Source organism: Schistocerca piceifrons, chromosome X (genome assembly GCF_021461385.2).
Source record: "Schistocerca piceifrons isolate TAMUIC-IGC-003096 chromosome X, iqSchPice1.1, whole genome shotgun sequence".
NCBI lineage: Eukaryota > Metazoa > Arthropoda > Insecta > Orthoptera > Acrididae > Schistocerca > Schistocerca piceifrons.
In genome coordinates, this window is record NC_060149.1 from 62,994,077 (window position 1) to 63,017,235 (window position 23,159).

A 23,159-nucleotide genomic window follows, 5' to 3' on the forward strand; every position below is an offset into this window, starting at 1 on the left:
GCTAGAGAACAAATGTAAGGATGTAGAGGCTTATCTCACTAGGGGTAAGATAGATACTGCCTACAGGAAAATTAAAGAGACCTTTGGAGAAAAGAGAACCACTTGTATGAATATCAAGAGATCAGATGGAAACCCAGTTCTAAGCAAAGAAGGGAAAGCAGAAAGGTGGAAGGAGTATATAGAGGGTCTATACAAGGGCGATGTACTTGAGGACAATATTATGGAAATGGAAGAAGATGTAGATGAAGATGAAATGGGAGATATGATACTGCGTGAAGAGTTTGATAGAGCACTGAAAGACCTAAGTCAAAACAAGGCCCGTAGACAACATTCCATTAGAACTACTGACAGCCTTGGGAGAGCCAGTCCTGACAAAACTCTACCATCTGGTGAGCAAAATGTATGAGACAGGTGAAATACCCTCAGACTTCAAGAAGAATTTAATAATTCCAATCCCAAAAAAAGCAGATGTTGACAGATGTGAAAATTACCGAACTATCAGTTTAATAAGTCACGGCTGCAAAATACTAATGCAAATTCTTTACAGGCGAATGGAAAATCTGGTAGAAGCCAACCTCGGGTAAGGTCAGTTTGGATTCCGTAGAAATATGGAAACACGTGAGGCAATAGTGACCCTACGACTTATTTAGAAGCTAGATTAAGAAAAGCCAAACCTACGTTTCTAGCATTTGTAGACTTAGAGAAAGCTTTTGACAATGTTGACTGGAATACTTTCTTTCAAATTCTGAAGGTGGCAGTGGTAAAATACAGGGAACGAAAGGCTAATTACAATTTGTACAGAAACCATGTGGCAGTTATAAGATTCAAGGGACATGAAAGGGAAGCAATGGTTGGGAAGGGAGTGGAACAGGGTTGTAGCCTCTCCCCGGTGGTGTTCAATCTGTATATTGAGCAAGCAGTAAAGGAAACTAAAGAAAAATTTGGAGTAGGTATTAAAATCCATGGAGAAGAAATAAAAACTGTTAGGTTAGCCGATGACATTGTAATTCTGTCAGAGACAGCAAAGGACTTCGAAGAGCAGTTGAACGGAATGGACAGTGTCTTGAAAGGAGGATATAAGAAGAACATCAACAAAAGCAAAATGAGAATAATGGAATGTAGTCGAATTAAGTCAGGTGATGCTGAGGGAATTAGATTAGGAAATGAGACACTTAAAGTAGTAAAGGAGTTTTGCTATTTGGGGAGCAAAATAACTGATGATGGTCAAAGTAGAGAAGTTATAAAATGTAGACTGGCAATCGCAAGGAAATCGTTTCTGAAGAAGAGAAATTTGTTAACATCGAGTATAGATTTAAGTGTCAGGAAATCATTTCTGAAAGTATTTGTATGGAGTGTAGCCATGTATGGAAGTGAAACATGGACGATAAATAGTTTGGACAAGAAGAGAATAGAAGCTTTCAAAATGTGGTGCTACAGAAGAATGCTGAAGATTAGATGGGTAGATCACATAACTAATGAGGAGGTACTGAATAGGGTTGGGGAGAAGAGGAGTTTGTGGCGCAACTTGACTAGAAGAAGGGATTGGTTGGTAGGACATGTTCTGAGGCATCAAGGGATCACCAATTTAGTATTGGAGGACAGTGTGGAGGGTAAAAATCATAGAGGGAGACCAAGAGATTATATTTATGCCAGGAAGATGGGGGGGTGGGGGGGGCAGCAAGTTACCTCAGGTTTAGGCCAGGAAGGTTATGGAAGTGAAGGATGTGCTGTAAGAGCTCTCCCATATGTGCAGCTCATAAAAACTGGTGGTGGTTGGGAGGATCCAGATGGCATGGGTTGTGAAGTCTTCAAGGTTGTGCTCTGCTGCATGTCATGTCACTGAGTGTTCCTCCTTGGTTTTGGCAACAGTTTGGCAGTGGCCATTCACTCAAGTTGACAGCTGGTTGGTTGTTATACCAAATGTAAAACACAGTGCAGTGGTTACAGCAGAGCTGTTATATAACATGTCTGCCTTCATAGGTGGCATGGCCCTTGATGAGGTAGAGGATAAGCCTGTGATGAGACTAGAGTAGTTGGTGCTGGGTGGGTGGATAGGGCAAATCTTGCATCTGTGTCTTCCACAGGGGTATGATCCTGTGGCAGGGGATTGGACGTGGGAGTGGCGTAGGGATGGGCTAGGATACTGTGGATGTTGGTGGATGGCAGAAGGGAGTAGTATCTTGGGTAGGATGTCCCTCATTTGAGGACATGATGATAGATAATGAAAGCCCTGCCAGAGGATGCAGTTCTGTCAACCAGTTCAGATGGTATTGGATGACAAGGGGGCACTTCTTTGTGATTGATTCTTGGGATGTATGTGAGGATCAGGTGTGTGTGAAGATCAGCATGGGAGATCTCTTTATGAATCAGGTCTGCCTGTCTGTTAAGGCCTTTGTGAATCTTTCAGCATACTGCAGGAGGGAGTTGTCATCACTGCAAAGCATCTGCCCGGCATGGCCAGGCTATATGGAAGGGATTTTTTGGTATGGAAGAGGTGGCAGCTGTCAAAGAGCAGGTATGATGTGGACTGAGGTGTGGACAGTGCCATCTGAGAGGAGATCAACATTTAGGAAGGTGGTACGATGAGTGGAGGAGGGCCAGGTGAAGTGGATGGGAGAGAAGGTGCTCAGGTTGTGGAGGAATGAGGAGAAGGTATCTGGACCTTGGGTCCAGATTATAAAGATGTCATCAATAAACCTGAACGAGACCAAGGGTTTGGGGTTTTGATTGGTTGGTTGGTTGATTTGGGGGGAGGGGACCAAACAGCAAGGTCATTGGTCCCATCTGACTAGGGAGGGATGGAGAAAGAAGTCAGCCATGCACTTTTGAAGGAACCATCCCAGCATTTGCCTGAAGAAACTTACGTAAATCACAGAAAACCTAAATCAGGATTGCCTGATGCAAGTTTCAACTTTCGTCCTCCCAAAAGTGAGTACAGCATGCTAACCAGTGCATCACTTTGCTCGGTGGGGTTTTGTGAAACTAGGAATGTTTCCTGTAGGAGCCCCATGAAGAAGTTAGCATAGGAGGGTGCCCATGGCTGTGCAATGAATTTGTTTGTATACCTTCCCCTCAAAGTTGAAGTAGTTATGGGTTAGTATGTAGCTGGTTAGGTGTATGGGCATGAAGTGCTGGGTCTGGAATCTGCAGGGCGATGGGAAAGACAGTGTTCAATCCCAGAAATGCTATGGACATGAGGGATATTGGCGTATAGATAGGTTGCATCAACAAGTGACAATTAGGGATCTGGGAGGTAAGGGTGTTGGGGATGGTGGAGAACCAGTGCAGGAAGTGTTTGGTATCTTTAATGTGGGAGGCTAGGTTTTGTCCAAAGTGCAGAAAGTGGTTGGTATCTTTAATGTGGGAGGCTATGTTTTGTTCAAAATGTACCCTCCCACATTAAAGATACCAATCACTTTCTGCACTGGCCATCCCAACAACCTTACCTCCTGGATCCCTAATCGTCACTGTTGATGAAACCTTCCTATACACCAACATCCCTCATGCTCATGGCCTTGCCTTGATTGAACGCCACCTACCCCATCACTGCAGATTCCAGACCCACTACATCATTCCTTGTACATGTAACCAACTACATCCTAGCCCGTAACTACTCCACCTTTGAAGGGAAGCATACAAACAAATTCATTGTACAGCCATGGGCACCCGCATGACACCTCCTATGCCAACCTCTACATGGGCCTCCTACAGGAAACATTCCTAGCTTCCCAAAACCCAAACCCCTGGTCTGGTTCAGGTTTATTGATGACATCTTTATAATCTGGACCCAAGGCCTGGATACCTTATCCTCATTCCTCCAGTACCTCAACACCTTCTTTCTCATTCACTCCACCTGGTCCTCCTCCACCATTGTGCCATTTTCCTAAATGTTGATCTTCTCCTCTCAGATGACATTGTCCACACCTTGGTTCACATCATACCCACCAATCACCAAGAGTACCTGCACTTTGACAGCTGCCAACCCTTCCACACTAAAAAATCCCTTTCATGCAGCCTGGCCACTCCTGGTAGATGAATCTGCAGTGATGAGAACTCACAAACACAGTAGGCTGAAGGTTTCAAAAAGGCCTTAACAGACATGCAATACCCTCCAGATCTGATTCAAAACATATCTCCCACACCATATCCTCACACACACCTGATCCTCACATACATCCCAAGAATCAATTGCAAAGAAGTGCTCCCTTGTCATCCATTACTACCCCGGACTCGAATGACTGAACCACATCGTCTGTCAGGGCTTTCATAATCTATCATCATGCCCTGAAATGAGGGACATCCTACCCAAGACACTTCCAATCCCTCCCAAAGTGGTGTTTTGCCATCCACCCAATCTCCACAATATCCTAGTCCATCCCTATGCTACTCCCACCCCAAATCCCCTGCCACAGGGATCACATCCCTGTGGAAGACCCAGATGCAAGATTTGCCCAATCCACCCACCCAGCACCAATTACTCTAGTCCCCTCACAAGCTCATCATACCCAATCAGGGATCTGGCCCCCCTGTGAAAGCAGACATGTTATATACCAGCTGTGCTGCAACAATTGCACTGTGTTTCAGATTGGTATGACAACCAACCAGCTGTCAACTTGAATAAATGGCTACACCGCCAAACTGTTGCCAAAAACAAGGTGGACCACCCAGTGGCACGACGTGCAGCAGAGCACAACATTGGAGATTTCATTGGCTGCTTCACAACCCATGCCATCTGGATCCTCCCAACCACCATGAGCTTATGGGAGCTATCACCCTTACAGCACATCCTTTGCTCCCATAACCTTCCTGGCCTAAACCTGAGGTAACTTGCTGCCCCCATCCCCCCACCTAATAGTGTGTGTGTGTGTGTGTGTGTGTGTGTTTTGTACACCATCCCCTGCCCCAGGAGCCCCGTCCAATATGTGTCTCGCATCAGCTAGTTGTGTGCTCGTATCTCGTAGCCTACTCTAAAAATCCCGTGCCCAACTGTCTGCCACCTGCCCCCATACCTGCACCCACTCTCCCACAAGCCACTAGACACTTTCCCCCAACCCCCCCCCCCCTTGCCTCCTGCCGCCTGCCTCTCTCCATCCCTCACCACACACCCCATCTCACCCCCCTTAATGTCTGTAAAGAATCACTATGGTGGTAAGCATCACCTTCCTATCAAAGCGGTGGTTGTGGGTGTGAAAAAGAAGTGTATTGCAACAAACTTTAGACATAATTACAAACCTATATGAAACCTTTTCTCGCTGACAACCCCCCCCCCCCCTCCCTCCCCGCCCACGAAAAAGTTAACAACTTACGACATTCTCGCCATTCATGCAGTGAAACTGCTGCATATGATATGATGTTTTAATTTAGTACTTCTTTACTACTAAATGTATTCATGACATATTTTGTAGACAGTTTTCACATATAGCACTGAAAGTACCAGCAAAATTGTCATTGTAGGAAACATAGTTCAGAAGACACCAGCCCTGCCCCAGGACCCTTGCCCAGTTTGTGTTCCCACATCAGCTAGTTGTGTGCTGTTATGTCATACCCTAGTCTACGAAATCGTGTGCCCTGCCACCTGCAACCCGACTTCTCTATCTGCACTCCTAACTAGCCCACAGACAGCTCCCCACTGTTCCACGAGCCGGTACACACTTGCCCCCAACCCCCTCCCTGCCTTCTGCCTCTCTCTGTCCTTCACCCCACAGCCCCATCTCAACCCAGTACACTCGCCATGGGCCAGGAAAGAGCTGGCAGTCAACTGAGCATAATGTAGGGAGACGTGTGTGTGTGTGTGTGTGTGTGTGTGTGTGCGTGTGTGTGTGTGCATGAGCATGTTTTTCGTACAAGTTTGAAAATTGAAATGCATTCCAAAAGCTAGTCGAGCTCTGTACCTTGTGTTTGTGTACCTATCAATGACGCAGTGCTTCTTCATTTCAATGAGTCATCTCCTTTACTCCTAAATAATTTGTAATACATACTTTTTTGTAACATGTATGGATTCACCATGTGGCTGTCTTTAACAAGCACATGTTCAGTAATTTTCCTCATACAGTATGTGATGTCAGACAATGATACAAACGTTTATCTATGTATAATGAATATTTTAAGTCCTAAATATCTATGCTTTTTTAATATGTTATCTACTTCGTTCAGCTGAACCAGCTCTCAGTTTAAGCTCGCAGTTTTTTATGTAGAGGGCCTATTTTACTTAACCGATGTCTATTTAAGAAAACGGCAGGTTCTGTCCTTTCCATTGTAGCCGTATTCTTCTCATAAAGGTGCGTTTCTTTTTCAAGATGGTAGTAATTTATAAAGAGTAAAAATGAAAAAGGCATCTTCAGAAATATTCTTCACTCATTGTTTAACTATGTTAGCTGTACTCTTACCACTGTACTACTGCTTGGTTGTAACACATACCAAGTGTGCCTGCAAGTCCTAGTGCCCTTACATGGGACAAAACACTGTATTTTTTGTGCACTCTTTCCCACTTTTTTGGTAACTTCTAACCCTTGGTTTTCCTTGAGAATGTTTTAATACTGTCAGCCCTTTGTTAGATTTCCTGTCATTGCTTTATACATTGTACTTTTACCCCCCCCCCCCCCCCGAACTACTCATTCACTCAGATTAACTGTTGTTTTTATGTGAATAGTGCATTGCAAATAGTTTGTATTTTACCATCTTCTACTAATGTTGCACAAATTCCATCATTTCTCAACTGAATCTTGCCATCTGGCGACAGGCTCCATCAGCTATTTTTTGTGAAGCTGTTTATTGTAACCTGAACACTGGACGCACCGTGGTGTATATTCTTTTCCTATCATATTTTTAGGTTTACATTAAAATTTTTCTTTTATTATTTATATTTTAGTATAACTGTTTCCATTGTCACAATAAAGTGATACTGTCCTCTGATGGCAAATGTTATCAGTTAAGCTTTGTAACATGATTCTGCTATCAGATAAGTTCTGGTAGTGACGAGTGATGCACATAGTTCCACACTCTACACAGAGGCTTTGTTATGTTTTGGTATGTCTGTTCCTGCATTTTATGTAACACCTTTTGTAAAATTTATTCCGAGTGATATGCTGTTAATTATACAGGGTGATTATAGTTAAAGTTAAACTTTCAAACCGCTGTGGAAATAACACCACTTGTCAGAATGACGTCAAATTGCAATGGAATGTTACTGGAGTAGGGGGAAAATGTATGGCAGAAGAAAAATAAATAGTTACAAAATGTAGCAATAGATGGCGCTGTAAGCATCATAATTTAATAGTGGTCGACTACAAATGACAAATGAATCGTAAAACAATGCCTAAGGTGTACGTTTGATGTTAAACAAACTGTACTACTCAGTGTGCATGGGTGTACACATGTGATACTGTTAGTTACATAAGCCCATTCACCACAGATAGGTCATATCACATTGAGTGGGAAAAATTGGTTTTTAATTGTCCTGAGGCCAAAAACCACATAAAAAGCATAACTAACATCAGTTTTTAACTGTCCTGAAGCCAAAAACCGCATAAAAATCATCAATCAAAATCAAATTGGATTATTAATTTCTATGTGACTGACACAAAATATGTTCAATATGCTGTCCACCGTTTTCTGCAGCAAGTTGTAATCGAGAAACAGCACGTTCCACAACTGATTGAAGTGTTTCCAGGGTCACATTCAGAATGTGTTGTGCAATGCATGCTTTCAATGCAGCTAAGTTTGCAATCAGAACACTGAACACAATACCTTCCAGATGGCCCCACAGCCAGAAGTCACGCGGATTAAGATCAGGTGATCAGGATGGGCAGGCTGTAAGGAAATGGTGGCTGAAAATTCTAGTATTTCTGGAATGGCACTTCAGCAGCCGCTTAACTGGATTTGCAATGTGCGTAGGTACACTATCTTATCTTGCATAAAAATTATCCCATCCACATGTCCACTCTGTTGGAAAGCTGGAATGATGTGGTTGCGCAAAAGACACTTGTAGCACTTACCAGTGACGGTACAAGTGACAGGACCGGAAGCATCTGTCTCTTCGAAAAAATATGGCCCAATGATAAATGATGCCGTAAACCCGCACCACACAGTGACTTTTTCAGGATGAAGTGGTACTGGTTGATTTGCATGTGGATTTTCCATTGCCTACATTTGACAGTTCTGTGTATTGGCATATCCTGTCGGATGGAAGTGGGCTTTGTCTGTCCACAAAATCTTCCACGGCCAATCGTTGTTCACTTTCATGCGAGCAAGAAAGTCTAAAGCAAAGGTCTCTCTTGCTGGCAGGTCAACAGGAAGCAACTTGTGCACATGGGTAATTTTGAATGGATAGCAAAGAAGGATGTTTCCTAGGATTTTATGCACCGTGCTCACAGGTATGTCCAATGTTCGGGCAATTCTCTGTGCATTACAATTTTGCACAGCACCACTCGTCTCCTCCTGCACTGCTGTGGCCATTGCTTCCACTGACGTCAAATCAATTCGTTTCCTCCCTCTACCAGGTTGCTCACCAAAAGAGCCTGTTGTTTTGAATTTCTGAATCATTTTCTCCAGACCCACAGCAGTCATAGGACTAACACCTTTTTTCAAACCCTTCCATGTCCAGAACTTCTGTAGAACGATGTGCACACTTTCATCATTCTTGTAATACAGCTTTACAAGCAGAGCGTGATCCTGCATGGAGACAGTCATGGCAAACATCGCAGACGTGAAAGGAGGAAAAGCCATGAACCCAGTGTGTTTATAACAACTTCAATGAGTCGTGTTGTGTGGCGGCGGGTGGAAATTAAGTTATTATAAATGTAGCATGTAATGTAGAAACACTGCATTTCCCGGCCGATGCACCATATGTGGGGCGGCTGGTGGAAATTTTATGTTGTTATTTAAAATGTTTTGTATTTCCCGGCCGTTTAACCATATGTGGGGCGGCTGGTGGAAATTTAATGTTATATAAATGTACCTATTATTTATGCTGTTGTTTTGCCGTTCTCAACACTGGCTCTCTAACTACAATTTTGGCAACCAGAAAGTGATTAGCAAAACATGAAGCCTGTAATTAGAATTCCTAGTGCCCACTTCATCTGAGAAATACTCCTATAGCTACAGCTTAAAGCTCTGAGGAGTTAGGAGATTGTCTGGGATTCATAATCAAAAACGATCGTGGAAAAAACATTCTCTATATTCTGAAAGTCACAGATGAAAAAAAAAATCCACACAATCTGACTAACAGAGCAGTTCAGAGTCTAATGCGCTGATGCAACTATAACTGTCCAAATTAAATGTTTAAGTGAATGCTTGCCATAATTTGATGATAATGTTCATCAAACGCCACGCTAAATAATGGTAGAATGTCCGTTCCGCGACGGCACGTGAAAATGCGACATACGCAAACTGAAAATAGATAATTAAAGTCATCCCAGAATTAACACTTTACTCGAAAATGATTTCATGGTTACGCGTATCCCGAGTAACTTAATACGGCATCCGAGGCTGTTTATAGCAATGATACCGACGCGACGCGACTCCCGACACACATGGTGTGCTATTCAGCGCCTGGAGAGAACTGGGGCCTTACTTTCTCCGTACCGTGTGACTCACGTGCAATTCCCTGCATGATTTAAAGCAGGTTAAGCAGGTCAACTGCTGTTCTTGCGTCTTGGAATCTCTAGATAGATGTGGTCCTCACTTTGTTGTAGGTCTTCTCGTATTCACAAATGTTGGTCGTCCTCTCTGGCCGCATGGAATTATTCCAGCAACCGGTCTGGCCATCTGGTCGCTGGACGCCAGTGGAGTTGGTTTCCCAGTCCACTGACCAGCGGGTTCCTGGATGTCCTCGCTGACTCGTAGAAGTTCCGTGCGAGCGTGCGGAAACGGCGCTTCAGCATCGGAACTCCCACGATATCGTGAAGCATACGGGTGTCGTAGTCCCTTGGTAGGTGGAGCGCCAGCCGAAGGGCTTTGTTCTGCACCCGTTGCAGCGTCTGGACGTGTGTGTTGGCGGCATTTCCCCACACCACGGCCGCGTACTCCAGCACTGGCCTGATTAGTGCTAGGTAGAGCGTGAGGCCGCAGTGGGGGGGCAGTGTCGTCGTGGGGTAGAGGAGGGGGTAGAGCGAGCGCATCCGTCCAAGCGCCCGGCCCCTCAGCTCCCTGATGTGTGGACCCCAGGTCAGGCGTCGATCCAAAGTGACACCGAGGTACTTTCCAATACGCAACCACGGGATGGGGCGTCCCATGATCCGCACTTGTGGCAGCGCGTCGGGTATGCGGCGGCGAGTAAACACCACCGCCTGGCTCTTCCTGGCGTTGAACTTGAGCCGCCATTTGGTGGCCCAGGCTCCAATCTCATTGCAGGCGAGCTGCAGGCGGCGGCGCATCAGCTGCGCGCTCATGCTGCGCGTGTACAGCGCGGTGTCATCGGCGTAGAGTGCCAGATGAACCCTCGGCGTCGTCTTCGGGATGTCGGCAGTGAAGAGGGAGTACAGCAGGGGGCCAAGAACGGACCCCTGTGACACTCCGGCATGTATGTGGCCGTCTGCCGTCTGCACGCACATGGAATGTGCGCCCTCGTAGGTAGGACTGGAGAAGGTGGACGTGCGAGACGGGCACCCCCTGTACCAGCAGCTTATACAGGAGGCCGTCGTCCCACACGCTATCAAAGGCCTTGGAGACGTCGAGGAGTACCGCCCCAAGGTACTCACGACGCTCCAGGGCCCCCATCGCCTGCTCCACCAGTCGCAGTAGTTGGTGCTGCGCCGAATGCCCACTGCGAAAACCAAACTGCTCGTCAGGAAGCAGGCCTTCTTCTCTGACGTGGCGCTGTAGCCGTTTGGCGAGTATCCTCTCGAAGGTCTTCGAGAGGGGGGGCAGTAGGCTTATCGGGCGATAGTTCTGCGCCAGCCTGGGGTCCTTGCCAGCCTTCGGAATGGCGACCACCTCTGCGTGTATCCACTCGTCGGGGTAGGTGCCGGTGTGGAGGATGGCGTTGAAGATCGCTGTGACGATACGCACTGCTTCCGGTGGCAGCTTCTTCAGCAGTGCGTTGTCGATCTTGTCGCAACCCCCCACCTTCCTGGGCTGTAGGAAGTCGAGGTGGTGTTGCACTTCCTCTGCAGTGGTTGGTTCGATGACGTCGTCCGCCTCCTGATGGGTCAGGTACAGCGGAAGACGCTCTTGCACCTCCTGGATGGTCTCTTCGTCGACCACATCGTCCACAGTGGAGAAGTTCTCGGCGAAGGTGTCCGCGAGCACGCTGGCCTTCATGTCCGGGTCTGCGGCGACTTCGCGGCCAACTTGAAGCGGCGGGATGCGCTGCCCCTTGCGCAGAAAGCTCCTGGTCATGGCCCAGGCGCTTCCATCATCGATCCTGAGCGTGGCTATTTTGCCAGCCCAGTCCCGATTACGGTGGTGGCCGACGGCCGCCGAAATCTCCTGGCGCAAGCGGTTTAGCAGCCGCTTGGTGGCGGGGTTTCTCGTGATCTGCCACTCACGAAAAACCCGATTCTTCTCCCTGATCAACACCAAGATGTCCGGCGGAAGCTGTTTGGAGTTGTCCTTTGGCTTCCGCGGTCCTCGCAGCGCTGCTGCATCTGCCACCGCAAGTGTGTAGTGGGTGAATGCTGCTAGTGCTGCATCCACCCCTTCCTCGTCAGGATCAGGTGTGGCTGCGACCGTCTCCGCCAGGTGCTGCTGGAAGTGCACCCAGTCGGTGTTGAGGCGGGCGCTGCGGTGCTCAGGAGGCGCCATACCGTCTGTGTCCAGGTCGAAGATCACTGGCAGGAGATCGGAAGATAGGGCACAGTGAGTGCTCGCGATCGCGTTGTGTGCTGCCCCTTTCACAATCGCGATGTCGAGCACGTCGGGACGGCCGCGCGTCGGGTAGTGCGTCGGGTCGAAGGGACCCAGCACCACGGCGTCATGGTCATTAACGACCCGGAGAAGCCGTCTGCCGCTGATGGTGGTGACCCTGGAGTTCCACTCCGGGTCGTTCTTATATATAAAGCCGCGGTGCGGACGGCGAAGCGAACGCCTGATCAAATCGGCTCTCCCAACTAGCTGCTGGGCTAGTAAAGCACCACTTCAGGTTACCGAATAAGTCATAGCTTCTTTTGCTGATGGCAGGTGAAGCTCTCAATTTAAATGCGCAATCAGCACACAGGTAAGTAATCATAATAAAAGTCTGACGTTGCTAAGTCAAATATTTTGGGCGAGAGAATTAATTTAATTACACTACACTCAGTAGACGAGCTCTGAACTTGCCCTTTGGAGATACGCTATTGCTATAGTTTTATAGTTATTCAATTGAAACTTCTCACATCTGTATGAGTATAGCGGATCTCCATTCTACTTAAATTTAAACATCCTAGCCTTATTTATTCTCCTACTTAATCTATCTTGCTTCCTTAAGTTTTAAGACAAAAACCAGAAAATCATGAATTTTCACTAAAATTTTAATTTGTGAAATCCAAAGTACTGTTTCTATTAAATTATTATGAAAAAGGAATCTAAATACAAATTTTTAAGTCTCTAGCTCTTTTCTGTTGCGCCAATAATTTTTACAGAAAAAGTCCAAATTTCGAAAATGGTTAAAGTTATCGAACTGATATTCAACACATATTAATTTAGTATTACTCCTGACATGCTAGAACCGTTTCAGGTTATTTGCTTGATTTTAAAAGTATTGCGCAACATTTATGACGTCAGAGCTAGTTACATCGGACTAGGCTGGCACACAATGGAAAGACTGGTGTGAATTTATTACGGCGTGAGTAGGCTGCTTCCCTTCAGTGTGTATGACAGGTGTTTTCATTTATGTATTCTGACACATACAGTGCCATGTATTGATCAGTTTTCACACTATTTTTTTCTTCTGCCATATGTTTTCTCCCGTCTTCGATAATATTACTTTGCAATTTGATGTCATTATGACCAGTGGTATTTTATCTACAGCGTTTTGAAAGTTTAACTTTAATTATAATCATCATATAGTTGGGGTTATGACTTTCCATTCTTCCTCAATAGGTATTTCTGATGATGAGCACAGCCCAAAACATTTCAATAGATCACTTCTGAGCAGCAAAGTGAATACTTATTTTAGTGACCTATTCAGCAGTGGCTAACGATTCATGTTTACATAATGTTCTCATGGCTCCTACTCGACTTCATGTTGCATCTTACGTAAACGTGACGCAAACATCAGCTGTATTCAGTATCTTAATGGGACATGCATTCCAAAGCACTATTTACTATAGAGCGAACATTGTATTTGGTACTATTGACTGATCAACATGCTTGTGTATGTTGCAGGTGTACATTGTCTCCAGAAACATTTGACAGGAAAGTAGCTCGAGTAACACTGGAAGCTCGTGTGACTGCCAGACCACCAACAGCCAGTCCACCTCTCACACGCTCACATATATTCCTTGGATGATATTTGTTGTGTAGTTTTATTGATCTGTTGTCAAATTGCAACCAGAGCTTTTTACATGCTGTATGCAAATGGCTTAATTAAAATGTGCTACATTTACATGAAATATGCATGTATGTGTTGTAAGTGCAGTAGTTTAGTATTATATCTATACGCACATCAGAAGAAGAAATCTGATTTTCATCTACTGCTACAGATTTTGCTCTCGACATAAAAATTGTATGTACAAGTATCTCCCACTGTCTCATTAACAAAACTGGTAAATTACTGTTTCTTAGCTTAACAAAAGATTACTAAGTGTATACAAGACGATAATATAAGTAGTCCATGCAGGTGTTTCACAATTGTCAAGAAATTATGGTTGCTTAACATGTTTATTCTAACAGTAAGCTTTTTATCCTGCCTTGCAGGATATGTTTGTTGAGAGTTGACAAAAATCTTCATGCCACTACACAGGGTCTATCTTAAGGAAAGCATCACTTATATTAAATCTGTTCAAAAGTGCTTTTATTTTATTAGAAACAAGACTCTTCAGTTATTAATATTTTCTGGCAGTTTATCGATTCATACTTGAATTCTTTCAATACTTTTGCCTGATGGTTTTGCATCACAATTTGATGCATTGACTATTTCCATTTTTTAATTCAGGACACCAATTAGGGTGAAAGAGTGCCAATGACAGGACAGGAGACAGAATCAATAAATGATTTTTAATTTGTAAAGCAATGTGAGAGAAATCCTGATCGACACCTTGATATTTACAAAATTTTGAACAAATACTGTAATCTATATACTTTGTTTCGGCTCCAGAAGAGGCACAGATGCTTCATAAGGACCTTCATCAAACAATGTGATAAGGAAAATACAAAATATAACAAACTGCATTATCTTCTCATGGTTCATGGTCATAATTCAAGTTCATCACAAACATTCTCAAACAATCAATACATTTTGCTGTTCACCTTGCATTTTGGATAGCCTTTTGGAGCACAGAAATATAGCCCACAAGATGGTGTTCCAACAAGAGACATCAAATCTAATTTTCTCAGAAACACTTCTGAGCATATTTGATGCTTGGAAGATAAGTACAAGAGGTCTTTTTTGCAAAAACTTTCCAAATAAAACAAACACACATCTAAAATTGATCACCAAGCTCTTTTTTTCTTTTCTTTTCTTTTTCACTACATGCCAGTGTGGGACAGTGTCAAAAGCCATAATCCATGATAATCTTGAGAGAGATTTCGGTTCTCCAAAAATGTCATAATAAGTAAGCATAAAACAGGTTCCGTAATTCTATAACAGATTGACAGCAGTAATATAGGCTTATAATTATATGCAGCTTTCCTATGACCCTTGTTGAAAATGAATGACCTAAATTTTTTCCAGTCACTAGGTATCCTTCATTGTTCCAGCAACTTGTAATAGACTGTTGCTAGTAGAGGAGCAAGTTTTTTCTCATAATCTCCTTAGAATCTTACAGGTACCTCACCTCATCCTGATGCCTTTCCAATACTAAGTAATTATAGTTGCGTTTCTATCCCATGATCACTTACCTCAGTATCTGCCATTTCAATGTTTTTACAGTGACATATTCAGTCAAAGTACAATAGACTACTTGCTTGACATAATGAATGAATTTATCATGCAGAATTACTACTCTGGAAGGTTTATGTTTTTCAAGGGTTAAGGGTACCGTTTCCATTTATCCTCCCTGAGATCAGATTTCACACAGCTCATTTTTGTATGGAATGTAACCAAACTGGAAGCTAGTCTAAGAAAAACTGCCATGATGAGTATGTTATGATTAGTTGTGTTATCAAAGATGACAACTGCCATGTTCACAGGGCTTCACACATACATTTCTGGTTTGACCAAAAGACAATGTGAAGACAAATGTCCCACCTACATTGTAGACTGGTCCACAAACTCTCAACAGAAATGCAACAGCTGTCAAAGCTAGCCAGTGATGGTGGAGGAGGGGGAGAGGGGGAGGGGTGGGAGAGAGGGGGGGGGGGAGGGAGAGAGAGAGAGAGAGAGAGAGAGAGAGAGAGAGAGGAGGGGGGGGGAGGGGGGCAGGAAGCAGACATTCTTCACTCAAGAGGATAAAAGAAATATGGTAAGCTGCAAGAGAAAAGTATCATCAGGCCATTGCACTTGCCTACAACTATGCTTAGGCAATGCAAAAGTGAGCTTTCTAAGTGTGAATTGTTGGAACAGCCACCATGTTTGAAAGATTTTTAACTTTACCTTGATTTCCATCTGTTGTCATATTTAAACAAATTTATGACTGGAAAACATTTTATGTCTAGTTAATAGGTGATGGCAAGCGTAGATGAATATTTTGAATACCTTTCAGAATTGCTCTTCAAAGATGGAATCTACTCATTGGGAAAAAATGTTGGGCAAAAAAGAGACAGCATCAAAATGCATTTTAACCTCAGAAACACAGTCTTTCACTAACAGGCCAAGGACTTTTCATCACCCCCCCCCCCCCCACACACACACACACACACACACACACACACACACACACACACACACACACACACACGAAATGTCATCACATTTGCACAGATTTTGCATTAACATGAGAGCAGCGAACATTTACTGCAAGTTTTATGACAATGATGATTACAGAATCATTGGTTCATATATGTAGTTTGGCAATCTCAGAACTGACCATAGCATTTGGTATAACGTATTTTCTCTTTTCGGTCTGAGAAAGGGATACACAGGGATGCTAGTTAAGATGAGTGCCACTTTGGCTTCCTTGAGCATTTTTTTTTTTTTTTAAACATGGTCTTATTCAGCATTAGAGGGATAAATCGTGTGGTCATAAATGTTTGCACAGTTAGAGGAGTGCATGTTCTGAACAACATACTAAAAATACTGCCTGGTGGGGTATGAACATTGGGGTGGAGGCATTTGGATGTCAAGTTTTTATGTTTTTCGTCTCAAATAACTCAAAAATTGCAGGCTCCTATCAAAAATGTTTCACAGTACAAAATTAAACTAAATTAAATTTCCTACAAAAAAGGTCCCATTAATTTTTGTCTCTGACTAATTGTTTCCACATTTCAGGGTATGAAAATGTCACAGATTATAAAAAATATTATCCTAATGGTTTAAAATTAATATTAATTTTTAATGAAGTGGACAAAAAATGAATATTAAATGTGTGTACCACATCTAAGTCAGAACCTATGGCAGTAGAGTTGTATTAAGGGATAAATTGTGTTCCAGGGTTGGGGAAGGAAGGATATGTGTTGATAGAAGTTCACGGGAAAGTAGGTTGCCAGATTACGTTCGTGCACTTCCCTCCTCCATAGGTCTGCAAACTGAAGGCCAAACAGGTGATTCCCACTATCTACCCCACTACATCACAAGAAGCAGCTATATGTCGTTTCACAAAGTTATACCTATTGTCCACAGCTCACCTTAGGAATCACTAGTGATGCAGTGCACATACAAGCCCAGGACTGTTTATTTTTCACAAAATGCATAAATGCTATGAGAAAAGCAAGTATGAGTTACTACTAACACTAGCACACGAAATGCATGTGAACAGAATCTACATTAATATCTGCACACTATTCAATACTGCAAGAGGGGAAACTGATTCTTAGTCATCCTGTATAGCAGTGGCAGCATTCTTCCAGAAAAGGCAACTTCCCCACCACAAATGCTGCTCACATTTCAGTTTACAGACTGACTATATCTTCCAAACATTTCCAGTTGAGCAGTTCTGTTATGTAAACAGACAAAATAACTTCACTGAGATCATGTTTATGTAGGGGAGTTATTTTCAGTTTATTGAGTACTTATTTGCAGTTCTTAATTGAGCTCTTATGTAAAAAAGTTCAACAATTGGAGCTGTCAACTGTCTACCACACTGAAGAGCCTTTTCCATGTGTAATGTGCTGTCAATTTGTATTTAAAAATGTCGATTTCATTGTCTGCACTATCACTGTCTGGAATAGTTTCCACAGCATGAGGGGTATCAAATGCATCACCGCAGCCTCAGCTCTCCCAAAATCTGAAGAGGCTTGGAGACATAAATTGTCTCCATCTCTAACATAAGTAGGTCACCTAGGTGTTTTGGATCTTCAGATTTTTCAACATTAGTCAAGCAATACATTACAGCAGATTAATGTTCTAGACTTGGACATGAGCAGTTCAATTCCATCAGACGTATTCACACCCACCTTGGAAGATATACTGTGGTTGTGTGGTAAGTGATCCCACATAATTCAGCCCACTCCACAAGTGCCCCAGCAACTGCTGAATGGAAGAGATTTATGCTGTCTACCAGTAACACAATTAATGGCGTGAGAAGTGCAGTCTTTTTGTTTTGTCATTCTTTGATTCACCACCAAGTGACTAAAACATAACTACGTCGCTTCACGATACTCCGTCGACAACAGATAGTAGGAAGGTGCCACATTTACCAATCCAATCCCCTTTCCACGAACACTACAGGTTACTGACATCATCACACAAAAACACGGGAACATATTTTATATAAAAGTTTACTTCACAACTGCAAATAAGTGGCCACTCAATTAACTGAAAATAATTCCACCGTATAAGCACATGCTCAATGACGTTATTCTGTCTATTCATGTAAGAGAACTGGGCAGGAAGTTCTGGGGATGCCTAGTCCTTCTGAAAACTGGAAATCAAGCAGCACTAATTGTTGGGGAAGATGCCTTTCCTGAAAGATTACTACGGCTGCCATAAAGGATGATTAAGAATCAATTTCCCTTCTAGCAGTATAAAATAATGTATAGAGATTAACACACATTCTGTCCTTGTGTGTTTCTTGCATTAGTGTTATTAGTAACTCATATCTGTTCTACCTGTAGCAGTACTGCATTTTGTGGAAAACAAATAGTCCCTGGGCAATGCGACACTACTGATTCATAAGGTATGCTGTAGAGGTCAGGTATAACTTTGTGAAACACCGTAAGTTGCTTCTTGTGATGTAGCGGGATAGATAGAGTGGGTAATTGCCTGAATCTTCAGTTTGAAGACCTATGAAGGAGGGAAGTACATGAAAACAATGCAGTGACCTACCTTCCCTCACACTTCTATCCCACACATCTCCTCCCTCCACCCTGATACACCCCCCAGAACAAAATTTATTCCTTAATATGACTCTACTGGCATATATTCTGACTTAGATCTGGTATACACATTTCATATTTGTTTTTAATCCACATCATTGTGACATAAACATTAATTTTATACAGTTAGAATAATAGTTTTAATAATTTGCAATTTTTCATCACCTGTAAAGCAAAAAATATTAGTCCTACAGAAAAAATGAATAGCAAACTTTTTTTGTACGAAATTGAATGTAGTTCAGCTTTGTGCTGGGAAACATTTTCACGAAATGCTGCAGTTTCCAAGTTATTTGAGGAAAACATAAACAAGTGAACTTTAAATGCCCCACTACACCAACACTCACACCCCATCAGTCAGAAATTTTAGAATGTTGTTCAGGATACAGCCACCTATCACTGTACAAAAATTTATGACATAATTTTTTCCCCCTAACAGACCTGATTTGCTTTTCGTTGACTGGGCTAACTAACATTACTAAGTCCATCAATGCAGGACGGCCTACAGAACTCATTCCAGTTAAATGTATGCAAGAGTTATTTTCTACTTTCCAACTGTAGTCAGTGAGACATAATGAAGGAGGTGGCAACTTTTTTTGGTGAAAGTAACTTTCAGTTATAAGAGAGTTCTCTTTGGACTGTAAACAATTAGTATTGTAGTTGAGTCATTGATTCACACGGTCTGTCATAACACAAAAGTGAAAAAAATTTTATACCCAGCTTTCATTATTTGATTATGGTCAATATAAATCTTGTCTTATAATTCCAAGCCTAGATCTGTGTGTGTTTGCAATAAGGTGCATCCAGCAGCCTTGTCTTTCTGTAATAGGTAGGATGGCTTATGCCCAAACAACCCTATTCTAGTATCCCACCACACCAGCAATATGGAGATAGACTCAGAGAGTGATGACACTATTACTTGTGTGGCAAGTACAAGAGTTGGGCAAAAATGTGAAAACACCATCAGAAATGCATGCTGGAACATAAATGTAGATGCTTGCCAAGCCTGCAGGTTGTGCTGCTGTATTTGACAATGAATGGCACCTCTGCAATGTCCTCAATACGTTGGTCAGAACACTGTTCTGTGTAGCTAAGAGTGCACTCTGTCGAAGCTCAGTGAATTCAAATGCAGGCAAATTGTTTGGGCTCATATGGTGCGTGCTCCTATAAGCAAAGTTGCCTAAGTGTTTGCACCTTAAAATTGCTACTCTAATCACATCATACAGAGGACAGGTCCCCAATTTCAATTTGCCACTGCTTTCTTTTCAGAATATAAAATGCATAATGATTAAATGTTGCAAATGGTGATTCATAGGTCACAGGTACCACAGACTGGGAACAGTGGAAGGGTCCTCACACCAGGATATCAAACTATGGGCCATGTACAATTCAGACTTCATCCGTTCAGTTAGATTAGGATCAGATATGCCATCACTAGTTTTGGTTTCACTGATTGCACCCATTATTGCCCCTCACTGACGAACCACTCCTCCCTCTATTGTTACATGGCTTTTGGCTAAGTAAGGAAATGGCAGCCTGCAGGGAAATGGCAAACTTTTTTTCCACACAGGGATCCCTGCAGCCTCCTGGGCTGCTATATCTGGTATGCCATTTCCTTGAATACCTATATACCCCATGACCCAGTGAATCATGCATAATTCTTCTCTTGTGGTGCAAGAAGGGAGTCATATATGTTCCATATTATATCCTCTACTGGGTACATTATTATTAGTGCTTGTAGAACAGTGAAGACAAACTAAGCAGATGAGAGAACTCCTCCCTCGAAGTCTCATCTGTTCCAGTGGCCTTCAGGAGTAGTGCATACAGCACAGCAATTAACACTGTAAACTTGTTGGGAAGATGAAACTGAGCAGTCCAGGGCATCCTACTGTTTCATGCTATTTATATGAACTTAAATAAAATTGTAATGCTTATTTAAAATATAAAACAGACTTCAAATAATCCTCGGTCTCTCTAAGAAGTCAAGGCGTGTTTTTACTCCACTCTTAGCATAAAATATTAATCACATATTCCAAAATGACTCATTGCTTGCTGATGCTTATTAAAGATTTGTTAGAAAGATTAGGGAGCAGTGGAGTGGTATGCAGGTGAATGGGGATAGAGTGCATTTTCTGTAATTTGTTTGATTGGTTAGTTTAACAGTTAAAGGGAGCGAACTATGAACTCATTGGTCCCCATTTTCTGTAAGTCTGCAGCCTTTTGTAGCCATCTTCATTGAAAGTAAAATGCTTCTAGGCTGTTAGGTGGCATCATTTTCTTCTTAAGTTTCTCCTTAAACAATCAATGCGTTGATCCTTCTGCTAGTATCTGCTTCAGAATCTTCTGTTTCCTGAACACTGTCAAGAAAGTGACAATTTTCAAAGCTGCATTCTTTTCTTTATAATATTGAAATCCCATTCTGACAACTAGCCTATGTTCTGTTGTTCATACTTCAACAGATCTTTATAGTATTTTCTTTCAGAACTGGTTAGGCGAGTCCTCTTATTAGGTTGGGCGTTGATACAGCAAGTGGTACACCCATCCCTTAGGAGTTGAAGAGTTTTAAAGTTTCATTTTAGTCCCACTCAGACAGACCTTCACTTGACCGAGTAACCCTTACACAACTTGGATGTGGCAGCTGCCTCACATTCCTCCACCTCCTCCTCTTCCCGCCCGCCCCCCCCCTCCCCCAATTACTGTTTTGTCTCAACAGCCATTCACCAAAACAGCTTACTTTTTTTTTTTTTTTTAAGCTAATCCAAGAGCCCTGCTCCTTGTGACACACGACAAACATGTTCCACCACCGTGCTGCAGATCGGTCACTGAATAACGAACAGGACAGGGTTCTCATCAGTCTCTCACTTGTACCCATTCAAAAACCCGAGTTCCCCCAAGATGAATGTATCCCTGAACTTGTTTCGAAATATTATTCTTCATGGTTCATATCTGTTAAATAATTTTGTTGTACTGCCTTTTCTGACGCAAATACCAATCAAACAAAGCTTTTAGACTCACATTGTGAAAAATATTGTAAAATTACTTCTGTGATCACAAAGATGTTTTTGGACTGTGGGGAAGGAGATATAAATGATGTATTTAATGAACCTAAAGAGGAAACTACATAGTTAAATCTGCTTAAAGAAGTTTTACAAAACTACGTCTCAATTTGCAGCATGGAATAGCACACTCATGTCTTGGAGTTCATGGGTTATGAAGATCCAAAAAACACATTTATGGTGATAATATGATGGGACCACATAGAATTATGTAACACATGACAATGGCACAATACTACTTGGTGGGTTTGCTATAGTCCGTATGGGCAGAAGTCTTTAGTACATCATTCAGGCTATGTTAAGTCACGAGGAAAGGGGACGGTGCAGCAAATGCATTTTAGTGACATTAAGAGATTGAAAATTTGAATCCAGTCACCGTCAGTGTATGATGAATGTCTTCATTTCATACCTGTAAAGAAGTTTCCAGGACAGATGAAACATTCAGTAGCAGTACAGATAATGGTTGAACATTTACAAAAATATAGCCCTGAGTGCCCAAAGATGTCCCATCACAACATTCGTGTCAGCATCTAGGTTCCACATATCTTGTCAGACTGTATCATCAGCTTCCACGAGGCTGCTATACATATGCTTGCAGATCCACAAGAAGCATTACCCTCACAATGTTGCAACTGCATGGTTCAGTCATATGGTGTCCTTCCATTGTGAATAGACCCACAAAATGTGGTATTTTCCCATTTGTGAACGAGTGGTGATGTTGCCTGCAGAGTAATTGTTGCTACATGTTCATTTTGCGTATGCTCATGACATATTAGAACCCTGTTAATATTGTGGAAAGGGACAGATATGACAGATGGTTGGAGGGGACTGCCGTTTAGGTGCGCATACGTCACTGTAAACATTTCCTAAAGTACTGAGATGGCAGGGGCATGTAGGTATAAAATCCTGCAACTCTAAGTTCACAGTTTTGATGGTGAATTCACCTGATGGATGATGGTACATGACCAAACAGGATGAACCTGATTGACGAACATGGGATCTCATGGTTCTTGACTGGCCAGATAACACTCAAGACTTAAATCCAATCTTTCTTAAATAGTACAGTCTAGGTTGAAGGTTTACAGCTGTAAAACCACCACCATAGGCTATTAACAACCTTCACAGAGCAGTTTTCCAGCAAAGGGAGGCATTTCCCCAAGCCTTACCTGGACAGCCTTATCCAATATATGGGAAGCTGTTACAAATTCTGCATTGTCGTACAAAGCTATCACACCTTGTACTGACACACTGCATGCCATTAGATGAAGTTATACATAATAAGCACCTACAAAGGCAGTTTTTACAAAATTCCTTGTATTTACACTGTCCAGTCACATTAATGTGACCACTTGTCAAAAGCCTGAATAACCACCTTCTGCAGTATGAGATAAGCAGGAAGAGAGTCAATGAGGATGTCAAACACCTTTCAGCCATCTAGTTTCCAAACTTATTTTATTTGTCTACTAGTTTCAGTGATTTACTACACCATCTTCATGCCCCTGACCGAAGTCTTGGAAGATTTCACCTCTGTTCTGGTCAAAACAGGGGCCAGCATTC

General features: G+C 42.7%; 1 protein-coding gene across 5 annotated transcripts in view; it reads left to right on the forward strand.

Moving 5' to 3' along the window:
- LOC124723040 (coiled-coil domain-containing protein 177) overlaps nucleotides 1-13,529 on the forward strand; it is a 291,118-nt gene extending 277,589 nt beyond the window's left edge. For all 5 annotated transcript variants that reach the window (XM_047248217.1, XM_047248218.1, XM_047248215.1 and 2 more), the window contains one exon: nucleotides 13,303-13,529. In XM_047248217.1, the coding sequence (XP_047104173.1) occupies nucleotides 13,303-13,426 (124 nt within the window). In that variant the 3' untranslated portion in view covers nucleotides 13,427-13,529. The remainder of the gene's footprint in view (nucleotides 1-13,302) is intronic.
- Nucleotides 13,530-23,159: the final 9,630 nt, after the last annotated feature.